This window comes from Musa acuminata, chromosome BXJ3-7 (genome assembly GCF_036884655.1).
Source record: "Musa acuminata AAA Group cultivar baxijiao chromosome BXJ3-7, Cavendish_Baxijiao_AAA, whole genome shotgun sequence".
In the NCBI taxonomy this organism is placed as follows: Eukaryota; Viridiplantae; Streptophyta; class Magnoliopsida; order Zingiberales; family Musaceae; genus Musa; species Musa acuminata.
In genome coordinates this window covers 5,553,003-5,571,254 of record NC_088355.1, presented here as the reverse complement: position 1 = coordinate 5,571,254, position 18,252 = coordinate 5,553,003, and the positions used below count along the sequence as shown (strand labels likewise).

The following is an 18,252-nucleotide window of genomic DNA, read 5'->3' as shown; positions in this document are numbered from 1 at the left end:
ATTTGCACTGAGTCGCCTACCTTGTGTGGTGTGCGGAGCAAAATAAAGATGAAGGGCTTTCGAATCCTCGGTATCAGAGAGCAGGATACGCTACTTCTGGCTGCCTTCTCTTCCTTCCGTCTCCCTTTCTCTCTCTTCTTCTTCGTCTTCTTAGACTGTTATGACGACGGTGGGCGTCCTGGCGCTGCAGGGTTCTTTTAACGAGCACATGGCGGGTATTTCCTTTTTACATTCTTTTTGTTCGTCCAGTCCTTTCTCTGCTTTTTGGTGATCTTGCCCTTAAAAGTGGGTATCTGGTGCGCACAGCGTTGCGGAGGATAGGGGTGAAAGGGGTGGAGATAAGGAAGGCGGAGCAACTGCAGGCCGTCGACGCCCTCATCATCCCGGGCGGCGAGAGCACCACCATGGCCAAGCTCGCGCACTACCACAACCTCGTCCGCCCTCTTCTATCTGTCGATTACCCCTTGTGCATTTCTTGTCTTGTTCTTTCTTGTTTGGAATTACTTGTTAGGTTCTTCTGAAGATTCTCAAATTGACCACGTCAGAAAGAAAAAAAGGCTAAGGAAAAGAGGAAAAGATAGAAACGAATCTTTATTTTGTTTCATGTTCTTTCGTATTGACAGGAAATTGAACCCTACGAGGACACTAGAGTACTTCCCAAGGCAAACTGAGATTACCTGGATTTATAATGTTCCACATATTGCACTTTTGTAGTTGCAAAAATTTAGAGTAATTGATGTGATACCCTGCTTGTTGGTATAATCCTTCTATTACTTTCGTCCTAAGTCATGAACCTTTTAACAATGGACTGGTCACTGCAAAAGATTCTGCATCATGGTGGAGATCGTGTTGGAGATTGGACTAGGTGAAAGTGATGGCTTCGAGTTCTCCAATGGATTAGGAGAATGTAGAACTTCCTAAAGTGATGGTGCTTCCAAAAAAGACTTCCAAACTGGTGGCACAGCGTCTCCCTTTAAACATACATTTCTCCATTTGATGAACTAACTACATAGCTTACTGATGCACTGTATAAGAAAGCAAATAAATTTCCTTCAGCCTTGGCTTTGATTGAATGACAGAAAGTGATGTTCTATTCTTTTTTGTTCTACTCTGTCCTGCTGCTTTTTTTTATTGTAAAATTGTTATCATCATTGCAGTATTAACCAAAGTTCTACGAAACACACTCAGGCTTTGAGGGTTCATTAGTTAATTAAACATATGTGTCACTATAATATATGCTCTATCATGAAGTTAGCTATCTCACTCGTTTCATAATCTATATAAGCTTGGGAGTGGTAAGGACAACTGCTATTTCAATACATGAATAAATTCAGTCATACACTTTGCTGGTAGACAAACTAAGCATGTGCATGTTGTCAATTATCCAGGTAGTGTTTGGTAACATTAGATCAAATCGTTCTTTACACAATCTTAGATATCACAAAACTGAACTGTTAGTTCTGGCACCACTGGATAATGCCAAAGTATTGGAGACATCAATTTCTTTTGAAAATAGGTATATGCAGCTTTTTTTTCCCATGAAATTGTCTTCTACATCTTGCCAAATTTTCCTTGATCCTTAATATTTACATCCCTTTCTTCTGCAAGTTGGACATTCAGAGACATGTTAAGTAATCAGAATATTCAGTAATCACCATTCTTGTTCCTGTCTTTTTCTTTTGCAATTAGATGCATATGTTCCTTTTATAAAAGAAATTGATGCTTGCATATTTTCAAGTAGATTGCCGCCTCATTGGCATTCAAAAGTTTGTTTCTGCTGCGTAAGAGTCTCTATGACAACATTGTAGCAGTTTGGGTCACGCCCAAAAAATTACTTTCTTTGGTGACTACATATTCTAAAATTAAAGTATTGATAGGCTTATCCTTTTGCTTCTCCTTTTCAAGGGGACAGAATTTGTCGAGTTGACTCAGCAAAATAAGAAATCTCCAGTTTTTCTGTTGATGTGGTGTAGCTTTGATTTTAAAAAGAAAATAAAATATTTTGTGACATTTTTTTTCAATTAACAGTTTCCTGCTTTACGAGAATTTGTAAGTACTGGGAAGCCTGTCTGGGGAACCTGTGCAGGACTTATTTTCTTGGCAAACAAAGCAATTGGTGAGCCGGCAAAAACACATTTTCAGTTTAAAAAAAATTAATCATCAAAGACAGCAATTTCAAGGTAATAAGTTGAACTTTCCCTAATCAGGTCAAAAGTCAGGAGGCCAAGAGCTTATTGGGGGACTAGACTGCATTGTCAATCGAAATTTTTTTGGTAGTCAGGTTTTGACCTGGGACTTTTAACTTGTCAAAGTTGTTATGTTCTTTTGTTTTAGAATATATTTTGACTACTCAAATTTGATTTTGCAGCTTCAGAGCTTTGAAACAGAACTGTCAGTCCCTAAGCTTGCAGAGGAGGAAGGGGGGCCTAAAGGTTTCCGTGGAGTTTTTATACGTGCACCAGCCATCTTAGAAGTAGGACCTGATGTCGAGATATTAGCAGATTGCCCTGTTCCTTTGGAAACGAAAAAGAGTATAATGTCTGTTGACAATGGCCAGGAGGAGGTTCGTCTCTGTTAACTTAGTTTTGCAAGTCTCTTAGTGTATATTTGCTGTTCTGAAATTTTATGTTATGGACTCTATTGTTTTTAGTTCCATCTTACTGTCTAATTCTTTTTTCTGGATGATTGTTGGAATTATGGATCATATGTATCTAATTGCTGTCTATAATCACTACTATATGATGCTATATAAACACTATATCTTAAATGGAATTCCCTGCATGAAGTGCTGAATCAGAATTCATATTTCAAACTTAAGTGATGCATCTAACCATTTTGGCAATGAGACACTTGTAAATGCCAATGAGTGCTGTAATAGAAGTTTTATGTTCAGCAGTTGGTAGTTGATGGAAATCATCAGTTAATTAGTAAATATGGTACTCATTCTCTGTGTTTCCCTCGCACTTCCTCTATATTAAACTAGTGATTTTGTAATCCTTAATGATTACTAACTGTACAAGATTAGGATACTGACCACATTCTTCTTTTTTCCCCTGAGATCAAACTATCTAAGCACATTTGTGTAGAAAAGGACTTTTGCAATAATGTACGTAACTGTTATATGTTTGTGCAGGAAATAGTTTCTCGTGAGAGAGTAATTGTTGCAGTAAGGCAAGGGAACTTACTGGGGACTGCTTTTCACCCTGAACTGACTACTGACCTGCGATGGTAAAGACTTGTTATTAAACTTGTGCTATTTATTGTTAATTGGTATGTTGATAGGCCTGGTATTTTCTTCATCAGGCACAGTTTATTCTTGAAAATGAAGAAAGACAGCAGTGATAGGTGCTTGCAACGCGTTCCCACATCAGGAACAGACTTAGAAGATTCTCTAGGAAAGAGACCTTTCGATCTCCCCATTTATGAATGATATTAAAGATGACAACCGACAAGTTGACTTGTCTGTACTTAGGTTGTTCACATTCTAACAGCTCCATGAGATTTATCTCATAATGAAACTTTCATTTATTTATGCAATGTCCCTTCAAATTTCTACCTCTTTGAAATTGTTTCAGGTACAAAAAACAAAACATACCAGATGTTGTTTGGACAACTGTCTTGTGAATTTTGTTTTCAATTCTACTTAAATTATCATCTGCATGCACCAAAAGAAATGATATTATGCCTTGCCATAATCCTCCATCTGGAAAGAACAATCCATGTTATAATTGAAAAAATTGTAGTCGATGAAAAGTGACTTTGACAAGTATTTGACCATCTTGACATGAACTAAGGTATCCTGAATGTTTGGTGCTTGCTCCCATTTGAAGTTATAATGTGTTTGATACCTGGTGATGTAGCCCGAGAGGACTGCAAACTGGATGCGGATAGCTCATGTTGAGCAGATGTGCCCCATGCATATCTATCACCAATCTCAAATCGTTTGCAGGGAGTCACTTACAGTGAGTGGTATGCCTCCTCTTGTGTTTTTGCTATAACAGACTTTTAACCTACCATCTTGAGACCATTCCTCTATTTTATTGAAGTGCATATTTGTGCAGGTTGGAACTGGTTTTAGAACTGAGATAGGAGGAACTTATATGTTCTTTGAATCTTTGGATGTGATATAAGTGAATATATGGAAGTTCCACCAGCTATAATCTCCCTCAACAAAGCTTAATGATATGAAAAAAATTAATGATGTTATAACATTTTCCGTAATAGAAAGACATATATGGGGTGGAATGAATGAATTCTATTACTCTTGCATGATTTGCATATCTGTGGAGTCATTGTACTTTTGGCTACAATATTGGTTGTGATGTATCTAGAAGAAACTTGAATTGAGAATTTTGATTTCTTTTAAATGATTATCCTGAGATTGTGGAGTCGATATATATTCAATGCTAAATTATTGAGACATATGGAGCAGCTTAAATCAAGAAATTTAGTTTGAATTGGCAAATACCATTCTTATTTTAATTAATAGATGCCTTTGTCATGATAGTAATGACAGTGGGTCAATTTTTCTTGGATACTCTGATCAGTTTGTTTTATTAAATTAATGCACTAATTAATTGAGTTTGGGAGATATATTTATAATAAGATAGTTAGGTCAAATTTGGAACAGATTTGAATTTTAGTTAATTAGTTGATTAGAATTGGGCTGGTGAAATTTGTAGCGCTAACTTACCGTTGTCATTTTTGTTACTTTGTTTTACCAACCTATTTAAAAATATTATATCAAATAAATTTAAGAATTGAAATATCGATAATAAGTTGAATTTGAAGTTAATTCAAGTTCAATATATGAGTATAGTAACATTTTACGCACCAACGAAACATCCTTGCAATAATCCTCCAATCTCAATTTGATCAAACATCAACACAACCACCTCCAATCTTAATTTGATAACCCTGATCTAATCCTATTTGGGCCAGTGTTGCTTTTTGCCATCAACATCGATTACAATTACCATGTAATCCAACTTTGTATTCGGCTACTTTTAGCAGAAATGCCACAAATATCAACTATCGCCCCCTCCTCTCCCCCACATGTCCTCCTCCCCTTTTTATCTCTACGCAAAAGAAAACTACAAGGAAAAGGAGAGAAGAAAGAGAGAACATTTTGATCTCCATGTAATCCACCTCTTCCCTCTGTGTATTCCTCATCCTTTTTCTTCGCTTCCTCTCGAATAACTTGATTGCATTTCATCTCGTTGTCAGAAGTCCATGAATGGATTGGAATTACCTTCAATTCCTTCTTATCCTCTTTTGTTCCGTTGCTATCACCTTCCTCTTGTAATATGATATCCCCTTCCCCATTACTGTTCATGATTCTAGGGTTTGTAGTCCGCTCTCTGTATTGGGAAGTGGGATCGATCTAGGGCCTAGAGTCAGGATTTCGTCAGGGCGGGTCGCAGAGAGAGAGAGAGAGAGATGTTCACCAAGATCATGAAGCGGGGCAACCGCAAGGGCCCCAAGTCGGAGGCGGCCGAGCCCGCCGCCGCTGCGGCTGTTCCCGGCTCCAACGTCACCGTCAACCACGCCTCACGTACCGCGGTGCCCTCCTCGGGCGCCGCTGCCGGTGCGCACCACCTCCCCGCCTCGCCTGCCGGCGCCACACCACAGATCGAGTCCCTCCCGCTCTTTCGCGACGTGCCCGTCGCGGAGCGGCAGGCGCTCTTCGTTCGCAAGCTCCAGATCTGTGCGGTGATCTTTGACTTCTCCGACACCCTTAAGTCGGCCCGTGAGAAGGAGATGAAGCGGCAGACTCTATCGGAGCTCGTCGACGTGGTTCAGTCGAGTTCCATCCGCCTCGGGGAGTCCGTCCAGGAGGAGCTCGTCCGCACTGTCGCCGTTAACATCTTCCGCGGCCTCCCGCCGGCCTCCCACGAGAACACCGGCTCGGAGGTGACCGACCCCGAGGAGGAGGATCCCTACCTGGACCCCGCCTGGCCCCACCTTCAGCTCGTCTACGAGCTCCTTCTCCGCTACGTCATCTCCTCCGACACTGACACCAAGGTCGCCAAGCGCTACATCGACCACTCCTTCGTGCTCCGCATCCTTGATCTCTTCGAATCCGAGGACCCCCGCGAGCGCGAGTATCTCAAAACAATCCTCCACCGAATCTACGGCAAGTTCATGGTCCACCGTCCTTTCATTCGCAAGGCCATCAACAACATCTTCTACAGATTCATCTTCGAGACAGAGAGGCATAGCGGCATCGGTGAGCTGCTGGAGATCCTTGGGAGTATCATTAATGGGTTTGCCCTGCCGATGAAGGAGGAGCACAAGTTGTTCCTCGTGCGGGTCCTCATCCCGCTTCATAGGCCAAAGCCGGTGGGTATGTACCACCAGCAGCTATCCTACTGTATTGTGCAGTTCGTCGAGAAGGATTATAAGCTTGCCGATACGATCATCAGGGGGCTGTTGAAGTACTGGCCTGTCACTAATTGTCAGAAGGAAGTGCTATTCCTTGGGGAGTTGGAGGAGGTGCTGGAGGCGACACAACCAGCAGAGTTCCAGCGGTGCATGGTTCCCTTGTTTAAGCAGATCTCTCATTGTCTCAGCAGCTCTCATTTCCAGGTTTGGAGTTCATCTCATCTTCTGTCATTTTGATTTCTTGCCTAATGCACTGAAAATGCTGCCAGATATTCAGATCATTATATGTTTTCTTTTTAGCCAAGTTGACAGGAAAATTATCTAAATAACTTATGGTCTTCAGGACTGAAAATATGCAACTTTATTTTTATCCCCAGTGATATATTTACCTGTATTTGTTACTCCAAAAGACTTTTTTGACATATTGGCGAGTTAGTTTTTTCTCACGGAAAAAGTTTACTATTTCAGTTGTTAATTTACCAAAAAGTTTAGCTAACATGTGTTGTAACTTTGTCTTTGTCCATTCCTTTTTTGGGTTCTAGGAATTACATATTAATATATTCATGGAATGGATCTTGATTTGGGCGGTCACTTGTTTCACTTGAATATATTATTTTTAGTTTTCAAATATGTTGGAATATTAATATATGATTTGAATTTTGTGGAATAAGTACCCATCTTGACATGTTCAAAAGGTGTATCACATCGTGAAGCTTATCTAGGTATAGAACTGCTGGTCCATGTATGGCTCACTGAAGCTTCCTCAAGAAGTTAGAAATTTAGGCATATTCTCATAATTCATTATCGTAAAATGCTTTGAAGATGTTTTCCTTACACTTTTTTGTTCTCCTTGCATCTTGTTGATGGCAAGGTTTTTTTTTTTGCATTGACTATAATTCTTTTGTTCCGTTTTTTAAGCCTTAAATACAAGTCCTAGCCATTGCGATCTGCTATGTGGATCATTGCAGTCTCAAGTGAAGGAGACTTTATATTATAGTGGAAAGATATATGGTAATGTTGATATATGGTGGTTGACATTAAAACATTTATATTATGGTGTTGGCATGCTGACTATGATTATTTTGTTGACATTGCATTACCGACTATGAATATTACATTTCTAACTTTTGTTGACATGCTGACTACATTCTTGGAACATTAAAACATCTAGTTGACGACTATGATTATTTTCAGAATTATGTGGTTGAGAAGGCCAGTTTGTCATACCATCGGTGTAGGATATAACTTGCCTACTTGTGCATATAGAGTTTTGAGGAAGATGAAATCGGGCATGACGGATATTGTACCACACCAATTGGATGCTGCTCACCGACCAAAAGAGGCCAAAATTTTGGTTTGCCCATGTGCATGATTGGTAGGGCTTGGCATGATTTGACATGTCAAATGATGCTGATAGACACTGAAATCCTTCCCATAGTTTGAGTTGCTTAAGTGGCCATTCTATTGTTTGTTAGCATGGTTGAATTATAACTCAATACATTTAATGATTGTTTTTTTCAAGAACAAGGTGAGTACGCTCAAGAAAACAACAACAATAAGCTGTAATGTCTTCAACTTTTTAGATAGGCTATTTGGATTTTTTGTCGCTGTTAGACTTTGTAAAAAATATCCTTACTTAAATTAAGAGAATTTAGATTATTATTTACAGTTTCTAGTAAAGTCTTCTTTCGTCTCCTTCTACTTCCCCTCATACCATTAATACTATTTTTCTCACATCTTTTATAGGGGTCCCTAATCCCTAGCATATGTCCATACCATCTTAATTATTCTCCATCATTTTATACTTTATTGAATCTATATCTAATTATTCATAAATGATAAGTATTTTGTTTCCTATCATTTTTATAACTCCAAATATTCACCTCAACATTCTTATCTCATCCACACAAAATTTTTTGTCATTGATTTGTCGTATAAAATTTTTGCCTCAATATAAAATTGACCTGATGAACACACAAAATTCAGAAAGCCTCTCTCCACCTTAACCACCTAGTCTTTACTCTATGAACAAGATATTTATCAATCTCTTCATCTTGTTCAATAATCAATCCATGGTATATAAAACTTTTACTTATTAGAACTTCTTATCCATCTAGCTTAATTATGTCCTCAGTTCTACTTCCAATAGCCTTTTAATTTAAAGCATTTAGTTTCCACTGTTTGTGTTTATTACTTTAAGTATAGAATTAATTTCATTTAAATTCTTATAAACTAGAATAATATCATCAATAAATAGAAATATAAAATACACCAAAGATGTCTATCTTGCATATGATTGGTAAGATCATCATTTATTAATATTGAAGCTAGAGACTTGATGTGGATACTTAGTGTTGTTTTATCCCATTAAGATCCACATGGACTATAACGTTATACATATCTTATACAACATCAATATGTTCCGAATATAAACTTTTTTTCTAAAATTCATCATAACAAATCTTTAGATTTTTTATTACTTAAAAAGCATATGCAAATCATTTTTTTTCTATAATTTTTCATTAATAATAACGAATAAATGGTTTTTATTGGTGATCTACGAGGCATGAAAGCAATTAATTTTTAAAAATATTTGTTTCATATCTTGTTCAATCTTCAATCATTATTTTCCAAAATTGCATATTTAGAACTATAATTATGTTCCCAAATCTCATAACATTGTTGTACATTGTTGTTAAGATCCTTATCCACAACAATACTCATACTAATTCTATAATTATTTTTTTTAATATTACCAAATTTGAAGTCCATTATTATCAATCTTTTTTATTTTTTTCCTACCCATTTATTTCCCTGTAAACAAATAATATTTAATCATTGTGTACATCATCTTTAACACTTTTCTTGAAAGTGTACAACATAATCCTTTGGCCTTGAACTAACTTTTTTACTTGCATCGGTTCAAAGATATGTGAGAACCTTCTGCTAACTTTGCACCACGTCTAGACTTCAATGTGATGAACCACTTTTGGATGACCTCCTAGGCCACCCTTCACACTTTGAGGTACTTGGATGGTGAAGGTGTCTCGTGTCACTTTGGGTGACTAGTCCTACATTGAAAATGATTAAGATATGTGGATTTGACATAGATTTACATTGACTAGTGGCCCAATGCAATGCTCCATTACTTTGATCCGAGCTTGTGATTGACACTTGGTAATGCAAGGTGAGTGGAATGCTTAATTGGGCTTACATTGACTAGTGGTCCAATCCCCAATTAAAATGCTTAATTGGGCTTTGTTGCATGACTATGTGCAAATTTAGACCTGATTCTAGTAAATCACATATGATATTATCTCTTGGTTAAACTTACTAAATTTCAGATGAGTGGAATGCTTAAATTTAATCATACTTCATGGGATTGATTGATTTTGTATGATACACCATTTCGTATTGGTATTATTAAAAAATAATTGGGTTTGGCCAAATATTGCCCTTGTTGCTAGAAGGTTGGAAACAGCTAGAACCAATAAATTTCAATCAAAATTAGATGGTTTGAAGAATTGTTGGTAATTTTACTACCTCAAAACAAAGAGAGAGAAGGGAAGGAAATATGTGGAAGGAAAAGAAAGAAGAGGTAAGTAGGGGTAGAAGAAATGCATAGAAGATAACTTTAGACTATGAAACAAAGGAGACACTCTTACTATAGTGTTTGTAATTGGCTGCAATCATCATATTTAACAAACTTCACCATTGTTGCAATATTCATCATATTAGGAGATGGAAGGGGAGGACAAATATCTCTTATTTTTACATATTCTTGTTGACTGATAAATCTTAACTGGTTAATAATCCAGGGATATTCTTTTGAATTGGTTACTTAGAATAATTTGAAGCATAATTGCAGTTGAATGAGATGTCACCCTCAAATTCAGAAAGCTTATAATTCTGGAAGAATATATTGATAACTGGAAGAAACATTAGTTTTTTTTTTTTCATTTTCATGATTGGTAACTTGAATATTGTTGTTATAGAAGATCTGAACATTAATTTCTATCAGTTTCATGATTGGTAACATGAATATTTTTGATGTGGAAATGTCGGATATAGGGTTTAGGTTAACGTGCCCAACTTATCTGAGATACTTTTCTTATCCAGCTTGAGGATCTTGGTAGGATTATGAGATATTTGACTCTTAATGCTGTAGCTGCTGCCAAGTGGAAGGTTACTTGGTTCGAATTGTGATTCACCTATAGAAATGAACAATTGTAGGAATTATATAACAAAGGTCTGGGGACATCCTATTGAGGACATCAATGCACTGTTCTCTTGGTGAAAGGTTTCTGATGCATTTTCTTATGGGTTAGGGGTTGTTATAGCAAAAGTTTTCTCCACACTGCATTTAATGTGATTGGACAATACAGCCTCAAATATGGTTGTGATCAGGGGATCACACTGTATGAAGCCTATGTAGTTTCATATGGAACTTGCCTGTTACATCCCTCTTATTAGTTAGATGCCATGCATTATTGCATTAATCTATCAAAATTTTAATATCATTTTTTATCATCTAATTAGGTTTTTGAATGGGCTTATATGTTGTTGTTTATTTATTAAATTTGAATGTGGCCATTTGTTAAGTAACAAGTATTTAAATCTGTTTGTATATGTGTAATTTTGTGCATATTTTACTCAACAAAAATTACTGTTTCAAGTTTTTTTATGTGAACCGAATAATGTGGTGGAAAGAAAATTCAGTCATGTGAAGAATCAAGGAACCATGATATCATATCAAAAGAAGAAACGAGCAGTATTGATTTGTAAAGGAAAAAACTTTAACGTCAAAGCACAGTCAGAAACTCAATAGTAAATATGTGTGCTAATCAAATAAACTTTTTTGATTGAATAAATGACATGTATATGCTCCTAGTTCACAATGCAGTTGTCAAGTAGGCTTCCTCCATCCCCCTTTTCTCCTCTCTTCTGCATCTATTACATGGTGAATTCTCTTGGATGCAGATTTTCTTGATTCTATATTCTGATAAAAAGTGAATGGTTTAGAACCTGTAGATAGCTTTTCTGAGACTGGGTACTTGTGCTGTTTTCAATTCGTAGCAAACTTTTCGTTTTCTGAACGGAATGTTTTCAAGCAGGAAATTTTGCTTTATCTTGAAAGTAGATGATTCTAGGAGAATATCTAATGCAGGTAGAATGCTCTAAATTGCTTTGATTTTCATGGTGGATAATTGTAACTTGCTTGGTGTGCAAATGCAAGAACTAACCTATATTCTAGCTTGTGGGTCTTTTTAGGATTATGAGTTTGTATGTTCTGCGCCCAATTTGATGTGTGTTACCAGAAAGAATGTTTTCTTTTTTTTATTGATAGGGTTGCATTCATATGCACCCACAGAAGTAGTGGAAGATGATAAATAGTACTTAGGTGACAAGGATTTGACTGGACATGCTAGTCTGCCAGTATACATGCTCTTCCCCTAAATTACATGTGGAGACACTTCTTTTTCCTTTTTTTACTTACTAAATAGGGTTCCTACTTCAAAACTGCTACTTGTTGGCATTATTGTTTGAAGTTATCGAAAAGGTGATTTGTGAAGTTGTTAGCCAGGGCCCAGGCTGCATATACTGATGTAGTTTGCGTGATTGTCTTGCACCAGCATATGCAATTTTGTTACTGGTCATTTGGGTGCTTATGCAGTCTCTGGGCAGAGTGTGCAATCAGATATACAAAATGCACATCCACTTGTTTTGCACAAGTCAAATAACTTCATGGATTTCTTAGACCTTTACAAATTTCTTTCATTAGAAAATCTTCTAATATGACCACAATTATGCACTTGTTCCTAATTGCATATGTCGACTTTGTTACTTTATTACTTTATGATAATCTTTTTAGATTTTTTGATGTGATATCACATTGTAGTATCGAAGTTGATAAATTGGTGGAAAGAGTGTCAATGAATTTAGACATTCAAAGAATTAATTCACCATGCTGTGGTACCAAAAAAAGGAAAACAAAGTTTTGTTTCATAAACCAAAGATTTATGAAGATCAAAGTTGTATGAATTCATGGAAACTCAATAGTGGAGAAATTGGTCTATTTAAAGCATTACGCATGTTCTAGAAAATGGAAGATATATATATAAGTATATCCATTTTTATTTGCATAAGGCAATTGATTGGTAGTCTCTCTTTCTCTCTCTATAGATCCCATCCCCTTGCCCCAATCCCAATTTTTTTTCCTTCTTCTAATTAGCCATTCTCATGGAATCTCCTTTAACCTCTTCCCTTTCAGTTCCTAATGTCAAATATTCTCAGTTTCCTTTACAACAAGGCAGCAACTTGTTATTATTTTGATTAGACTCTGTTATTTGATCTGCTCTTGTTAGAAATTAAGGTATTCATTATGTTTCATGAATCATCAGTGATATCCTCTTTTCTCTTTGGAAGCAACTTGGCTTTGTTATTTGTTGTTCTGGAGGATCCTATAATCCCTATGTTTTTCTTTAGTTGAAACGAACTGGACTTATGTAGAGCCAGACTCATGACCTATCAAAGACTTCAAAAGAATTGCTTTCTTTGTAAGCATCAACTGTCAAATGCTATTAATGGCTTTAATATCCAATGTTGGGGGGGAAAAATAATGAACGGTAGCTAAAAAAATGGTCCTTTACCTTTAGATATTACTTGAATGTTTTTGCTGTCATTCATAAAACCAATCTTTTTGCTGTTACTTGAGATATTAGCTGCTATTTCAAACTTCACTCTAATATATGCGCTATCATGTCTCAGTAGATATGCAACAGTATTTACTAACCTTGTATATTAATCTAGATTCTCTTTTTCTTCTTTTTCCATCTCTTACAGTATTGCTTATTTCTCCTAACTGCAGTTCTCCTTTTTTTTCCCCATACTACCACTCTAGCATTGTCTGCAAAGTTTTCATTGCTTATAGCCAACAATGACTACCTTTACAAAATTGGTTGGCAGCTCGTCGGCTGTTTCTTTCTGCATTTCTCACATATAATGATGATGAGTATGGATTACAGGTAGCTGAACGGGCTTTATTTCTCTGGAACAATGATCACATAGTGAGCTTAATAGCCCAAAATCGAAGTGTAATATTTCCCATCATATTTGAAGCACTAGAGAAGAACATGCAGGGTCACTGGAATCAAGCAGTCCATGGCCTAACAGCAAACGTCCGCAAGATGTTCCTCGACATGGACAGTGAGCTGTTCGAGGCTTGCCAGCTACAGTACATAGAGAAAGAAGAAAATGCCAAATCCTTGGAAGAAAAAAGGGAGTCCGCATGGAGAAGACTGGAAGCAATTGTGGAAGCCAAGGCTGCAGGAGAAGACATGGTTGTGGCCAACTAGCCAGACTCCTGGTTTCTTCTAATATCTTCTGTCGGTACAGTAAAATGTATCATCTGTGGATATGCCTCAGATCGCGAATGTTGTTCAAGAAATTTCTTCCTTGTTTTCCCCTTCTTTTTGGGCATTTCAAAGAGAGATGCGGTATCTTATTTTATGCACCATCTTTTTCTTTTATTGGTTTCTTGTGGTGGCCACAATGCTAAACAACATTGGAACCTTATATTTATATTTATATATATATAATATATTCATTTCCATGTATTATTACTCATTACTTGCCATTTACCTCCAGCTGATCTATATTGATCATAGTTCTTCTGGGATTGAAGGAAGAGTGGAATTCCCATCGATTATGACAGTTGATTAGCCCATCAACAATTAGCTTTCCCATATAGAGCCTTTCGAATAGATTGACATCAAGTGTTTCTCATCGATGACTTACCAATAGTAAAAGAAAGTTGTTGATGTGGCCACTTTTATAACATTCAATAAAACACTATGCGTACAAAGCTTGCACCTGCATCTTAGTAAACAATATACAAGGTTGTTGAACTCGCAATCCGAGCCGTAGGATCGAGCGATCTCACGGTCCAGATCAGGCCTGGTGAGTCGGACCGGTCGCCGAAACGTTAAAAAATGGTAAAATCGGTTGACTCGGAAGAGTCGACTCGAGTTTACCGAGTCAACTCAGTTGGATTTATATAAAAGGAGACAAACAAAAAACCTCGAATCGACGTTGCGAGAGAAGACGGAGCCCTAGACCACCGCTGCCGCTCGCGACGAGCCAACATGGCCCATCGTCGCTTGCTCTCCACCCGCAGGTACTGTTCCGGCTCTCCTCGCCTCCCGTCTCTTCCCATCTCCTCTCCTCTCTTATTCTCCCATCTTCTCCTCTCTTCCCCCTCTTCCCGTCGCATTGCCTTTCTTCTCCTCCTCTCGTCTCCCATCTATTCTCCTCTCTTGCCCTCTCCTACCCTCTCCTCCCGTTTCATCTCCTCTCCTGGCCTCTCTTCCCGTCTCCTCTTCTTCTTCTTCTCTCCTCTTCTCCCATCTTTTCTCCTCCTGTCTATTCTTCTATGCTCCCCTTTCCTTTCCTCTCCTCCCTTGTCTTCTCCTCCCATCTCTCCTCTTTTCCCTTTTTGCTGGATAAACATCAAGTATAGCTGCTTGCTAGAACAGAATTTAGTAATTTAATCAAAATGCTACTTTAATTAAAAACGAAACTGAATAACCCTTTGTTGCATCCAAAGCAAAGCACTAGACTCAAATATATTGGGATCCTTTGAGCCAATTGACTTGTTTAATATAGCTAGTTGCCGAGTATACAATATATTTGAATGCACAATGTTACATCTATCTTTTACTGCACTATAATTCTTTCCCCTAATTAGCTAACTGATCTTCTAGTTTTTTTTGCATGCCTTCAATATTTTAGGAAGGTTTTTTTCTTAAATAGATCCCAAAGTATTTTTATATGAGCCCTAAAATGTGTTCAATACTCAAGCTGCTTGGAAGAAAAAGACTTTCCCAGATGCTATTTTGGTCTTTCTTGTTTCTTTCTATTTACATCACTGTTTTTTCGTGTTATTGTATTTACATGGTTGGTTAGTTTATAGTGAATTTCTTTTGCAGCAATAGTTCTTTGATGAAGGAAAACAAAAGTTTCAAGCGCAAACTTGAAAAGAAGCAAAAGTTTTATGCAAGTAAGTCATCTTTTCATGTGGTGTCTGTAGCTGTTTAGTCAGCAGTGCTTTCATTTTTTTCTTTTTTTACTTTTAGGAATTAGGCATTTAGTTAATTGTAAAACAATTTTAGTCATGCATGACATGTCTACTTGCAACACTAAGCTTTTAAATGTTAAGATGTATGGAATATGCCTTTCTGTTGATTTCATATACTCCTGAACATAGAATTAAAATTGTTAAATCTCAGTGGTATTGGTCGATACAGTCTGGTATTTACTGGTCTGATAGCTGATCAGTATGTGGAGTAGGAAATTCTCCCAGATGTACAAAACCAAGCCCTAGTATCCACAAGCTCACCATATAGGGCTTACTAGATGGTAAGCAAATTGGTATCTTCTTGCACAAAGCAGTCCTATTGCTTGGTATCGATATCGGTTTTTTTTTTTTTTTTCGTTCTTTAAATCTGAGAGGTGACAACTGTCTTACATTACTGGCATTGCTACTTTATATGTGATAGTTGTCTCACATGTTTTACATTTTTCTCCAATTACATTCTGCTGGATCGAGATTTTAATCCATGCTTCTTAGTTTGTTCCAAAAATCATGCTATGTTTTTATTCACATAACCTGTATCACATTCTTTGAAATGTAGCTACATTAAGTTGTTACGTCAAAGTGTTTTAAAAGTAAAACAGAGTTTTGTTCTCAATTTTATAGTGTTCTGATCTAATTCTATTTATCATTCTATTTCTCCTTGTAAATGGCTTTTTTTATTTTGAAGTTTCACTGGATGTTTGGACTTTCCTTTTTCTCAAATCAGAAAATACTCTCTTTGATTTCTTTTGCCACAATTTGCTTATTACTCACCTAGTTGCCTTTTGAACCCACCTTCGGCCTTGAAGTTGTGCAGGTGGAACATTCCAAAGTTAGTAGCCTCTTATTATTGTTGCAATCATCAGTTCTATGTATCATCAATCAACTTAGATGCTGTTACCTACCCTCACTCACAATGACTGGTAGCGGACATTATAGCTTGGTACCTGTTGGTATTATTTTTTAAATTATTTTCCAGTGATATCATCTGGTACAGGTCAGTGTACCGCCTGTTTGACAAGGTGATGAAATCGATATTGGACCATGATTTTATATCATGTCCAGATGATTATGGTTAGGAAGTTCCATATATTTATTATGCTTCCATTACTGAGACATCACAGTTTTGTTGTATGCGATATTGCAATTTTTATTTGGTTTCCAAGTTAAGTGAATTTGAACTTGGAAATCCTCATTTAGCTTGTTTATGATTTCTTACAGAAGTTAAAGATGCTGCTGTGTCTTTGAGTGCGAAAAAAGCGATCAGCAAGGTGATGATACTTCCTTTTATCTTGAATTTTGGTGTCTCCCAAGATTTTCTCATCACACTGATTAATAAATTGGAGCTGAATTTTGTTTTCTTTTTAACCCTATCACCACTTATTAAAACTAATATTTATATCATTTGGATTTCTTTGCTAGAGAGACTTTGGCTTTTGAAGTTGTAATGTCATTTTGAGTTTTGTTTCACCATTTAAACAGCTGACTAATTATTTTCCTTAATTCTTCTTTAGCAAATTTTCTTCATTCACAAAGTTACAATGATTGTTTTGGAGTTCTTAGCTAGTAAGATGCTATGGCTTCTTATGTCAGATATGCAATCTAAATCCTTCTTAAAAAAAAGGTCTTTCTTGTGTTTGAACAAAGCCAATTCGGGTTCTGTGGTGAGTACAAACAGGTTACTGAACCTTGGATTCTTTCTGTAGATTTTATGTTCTTATAATTACATGATTGTTTGTGATTTTGGAGATCCACATTGATTATAATATATTGCTTGGATGTCTGTGGAATGACAATGCTTTAAGCTAAAGAAACTTGTCGTTGAGATTACCTATGTACTCATACAAAGTTGGGATTTTCGTGATCATTCTGCTAGCTTCAGTTGAAAGTCATGTCTCCACTATTATGCACCAGATTTTTTACCTTTCCTGCTCTTCTATTTTCTGAACCTTTGAGTAGGCAGGGTTTCATTTTTTATTATTCGTCGAACACAGAAGTTTGAGTTCATCTCTTGCTTCATAAAATGATTTGATGAAAAACACTCTATTCTTAGTTCTAAAACTATCAAAATATATATTCAGATATAGAATCCTTGTTTATACAGAAAAAGAGACTCAGAAGCCGACAAAAGAAGATGAAGGTGTATGATTTATCCGCCCTTTCTGAACTTCTTCCAGATACGAATACTACCGAGCAGTCTTCTAGCACAAACAACTTGAAGCTGAACTGCAAGACTAGGCAGAAGCTGGTGTAATTAATTGCAGTTTTGTGCTCTTCTCCTTTTTCTTTCAACTTTCACTTGTTGATGTGGTGCATTTTATAGGCAAAGGGAAGGTGCACAGTTGAGGCAAGTTTTGAACGATCCTTCATTCCAACTTGATCCACTGGCCGCCATTCATCAACACCTACAGAGAACGCAGCCTCCAGCTTGTGACAAAGAAATAATTTCTGGGAAAGCCAAAAGGAACAAGAAAAGAATGAAAAAGCCATCATCAAGCTCTCAATCGATGGATATATGATGCCCACAGATTTTGGTCCTTGTTAGTGACTTTTAAGTGGTGCTCAATCGATACAATCCCATGCTGAGGATTTCTATCCATTATCTTGCTTTATTTTTCTTGCGGAATCTGTAAATAACAGAAGATTAGCCATTTTAAATGGAGTTGGAGGAGTTGGATGATCTAAAAATACATCTGGAACAATTGAAATGAATTTGAAGTGATTTTGATGACCTA

At 36.8% G+C, this 18,252-nt stretch overlaps 3 protein-coding genes across 4 annotated transcripts; all 3 read left to right on the top strand.

Moving 5' to 3' along the window:
• Window positions 1–3,532, top strand: LOC135643748 (probable pyridoxal 5'-phosphate synthase subunit PDX2). Of its 2 annotated transcripts, none has more exons than XM_065161085.1 (7): window positions 1–215; window positions 307–434; window positions 2,029–2,116; window positions 2,208–2,281; window positions 2,369–2,563; window positions 3,134–3,228; window positions 3,304–3,532. In XM_065161085.1, exons 1-7 carry the CDS (start codon window positions 161–163, stop codon window positions 3,428–3,430), a joined length of 762 nt encoding a protein of 253 aa, XP_065017157.1. In that variant the 5' UTR covers window positions 1–160; the 3' UTR covers window positions 3,431–3,532. The 2 variants fall into 2 exon arrangements, with proteins under 2 accessions (XP_065017157.1, XP_065017156.1); XM_065161084.1 differs by having other exon boundaries at window positions 55–215; window positions 307–452.
• A 1,513-nt stretch (window positions 3,533–5,045) lies between these two features.
• LOC103990384 (serine/threonine protein phosphatase 2A 57 kDa regulatory subunit B' beta isoform) lies at window positions 5,046–13,996 on the top strand. Its single transcript, XM_009409498.3, has 2 exons — window positions 5,046–6,588; window positions 13,410–13,996. Exons 1-2 carry the CDS (start codon window positions 5,440–5,442, stop codon window positions 13,737–13,739), a joined length of 1,479 nt encoding a protein of 492 aa, XP_009407773.1. The 5' UTR covers window positions 5,046–5,439; the 3' UTR covers window positions 13,740–13,996.
• A 478-nt stretch (window positions 13,997–14,474) lies between these two features.
• Window positions 14,475–18,252, top strand: LOC103990386 (uncharacterized). The gene is made up of 5 exons (XM_009409500.3): window positions 14,475–14,560; window positions 15,372–15,442; window positions 16,739–16,788; window positions 17,622–17,767; window positions 17,841–18,252. Exons 1-5 carry the CDS (start codon window positions 14,529–14,531, stop codon window positions 18,034–18,036), a joined length of 495 nt encoding a protein of 164 aa, XP_009407775.2. The 5' UTR covers window positions 14,475–14,528; the 3' UTR covers window positions 18,037–18,252.

Coding starts and splice junctions, on each gene's coding strand:
- LOC135643748 (XM_065161084.1), top strand. CDS start 161: ATGACGACGGTGGGCGTCCTGGCGCTGCAGGGTTCTTTTAACGAGCAC. Junction 2,117..2,207: donor CTTGGCAAACAAAGCAATTG/GTGAGCCGGCAA, acceptor TTCCCTAATCAG/GTCAAAAGTCAGGAGGCCAA. Junction 2,282..2,368: donor GAAATTTTTTTGGTAGTCAG/GTTTTGACCTGG, acceptor TTGATTTTGCAG/CTTCAGAGCTTTGAAACAGA.
- LOC103990384 (XM_009409498.3), top strand. CDS start 5,440: ATGTTCACCAAGATCATGAAGCGGGGCAACCGCAAGGGCCCCAAGTCG. Junction 6,589..13,409: donor TCAGCAGCTCTCATTTCCAG/GTTTGGAGTTCA, acceptor TATGGATTACAG/GTAGCTGAACGGGCTTTATT.
- LOC103990386 (XM_009409500.3), top strand. CDS start 14,529: ATGGCCCATCGTCGCTTGCTCTCCACCCGCAG. Junction 15,443..16,738: donor GAAGCAAAAGTTTTATGCAA/GTAAGTCATCTT, acceptor GATTTCTTACAG/AAGTTAAAGATGCTGCTGTG. Junction 16,789..17,621: donor CGAAAAAAGCGATCAGCAAG/GTGATGATACTT, acceptor TTGTTTATACAG/AAAAAGAGACTCAGAAGCCG.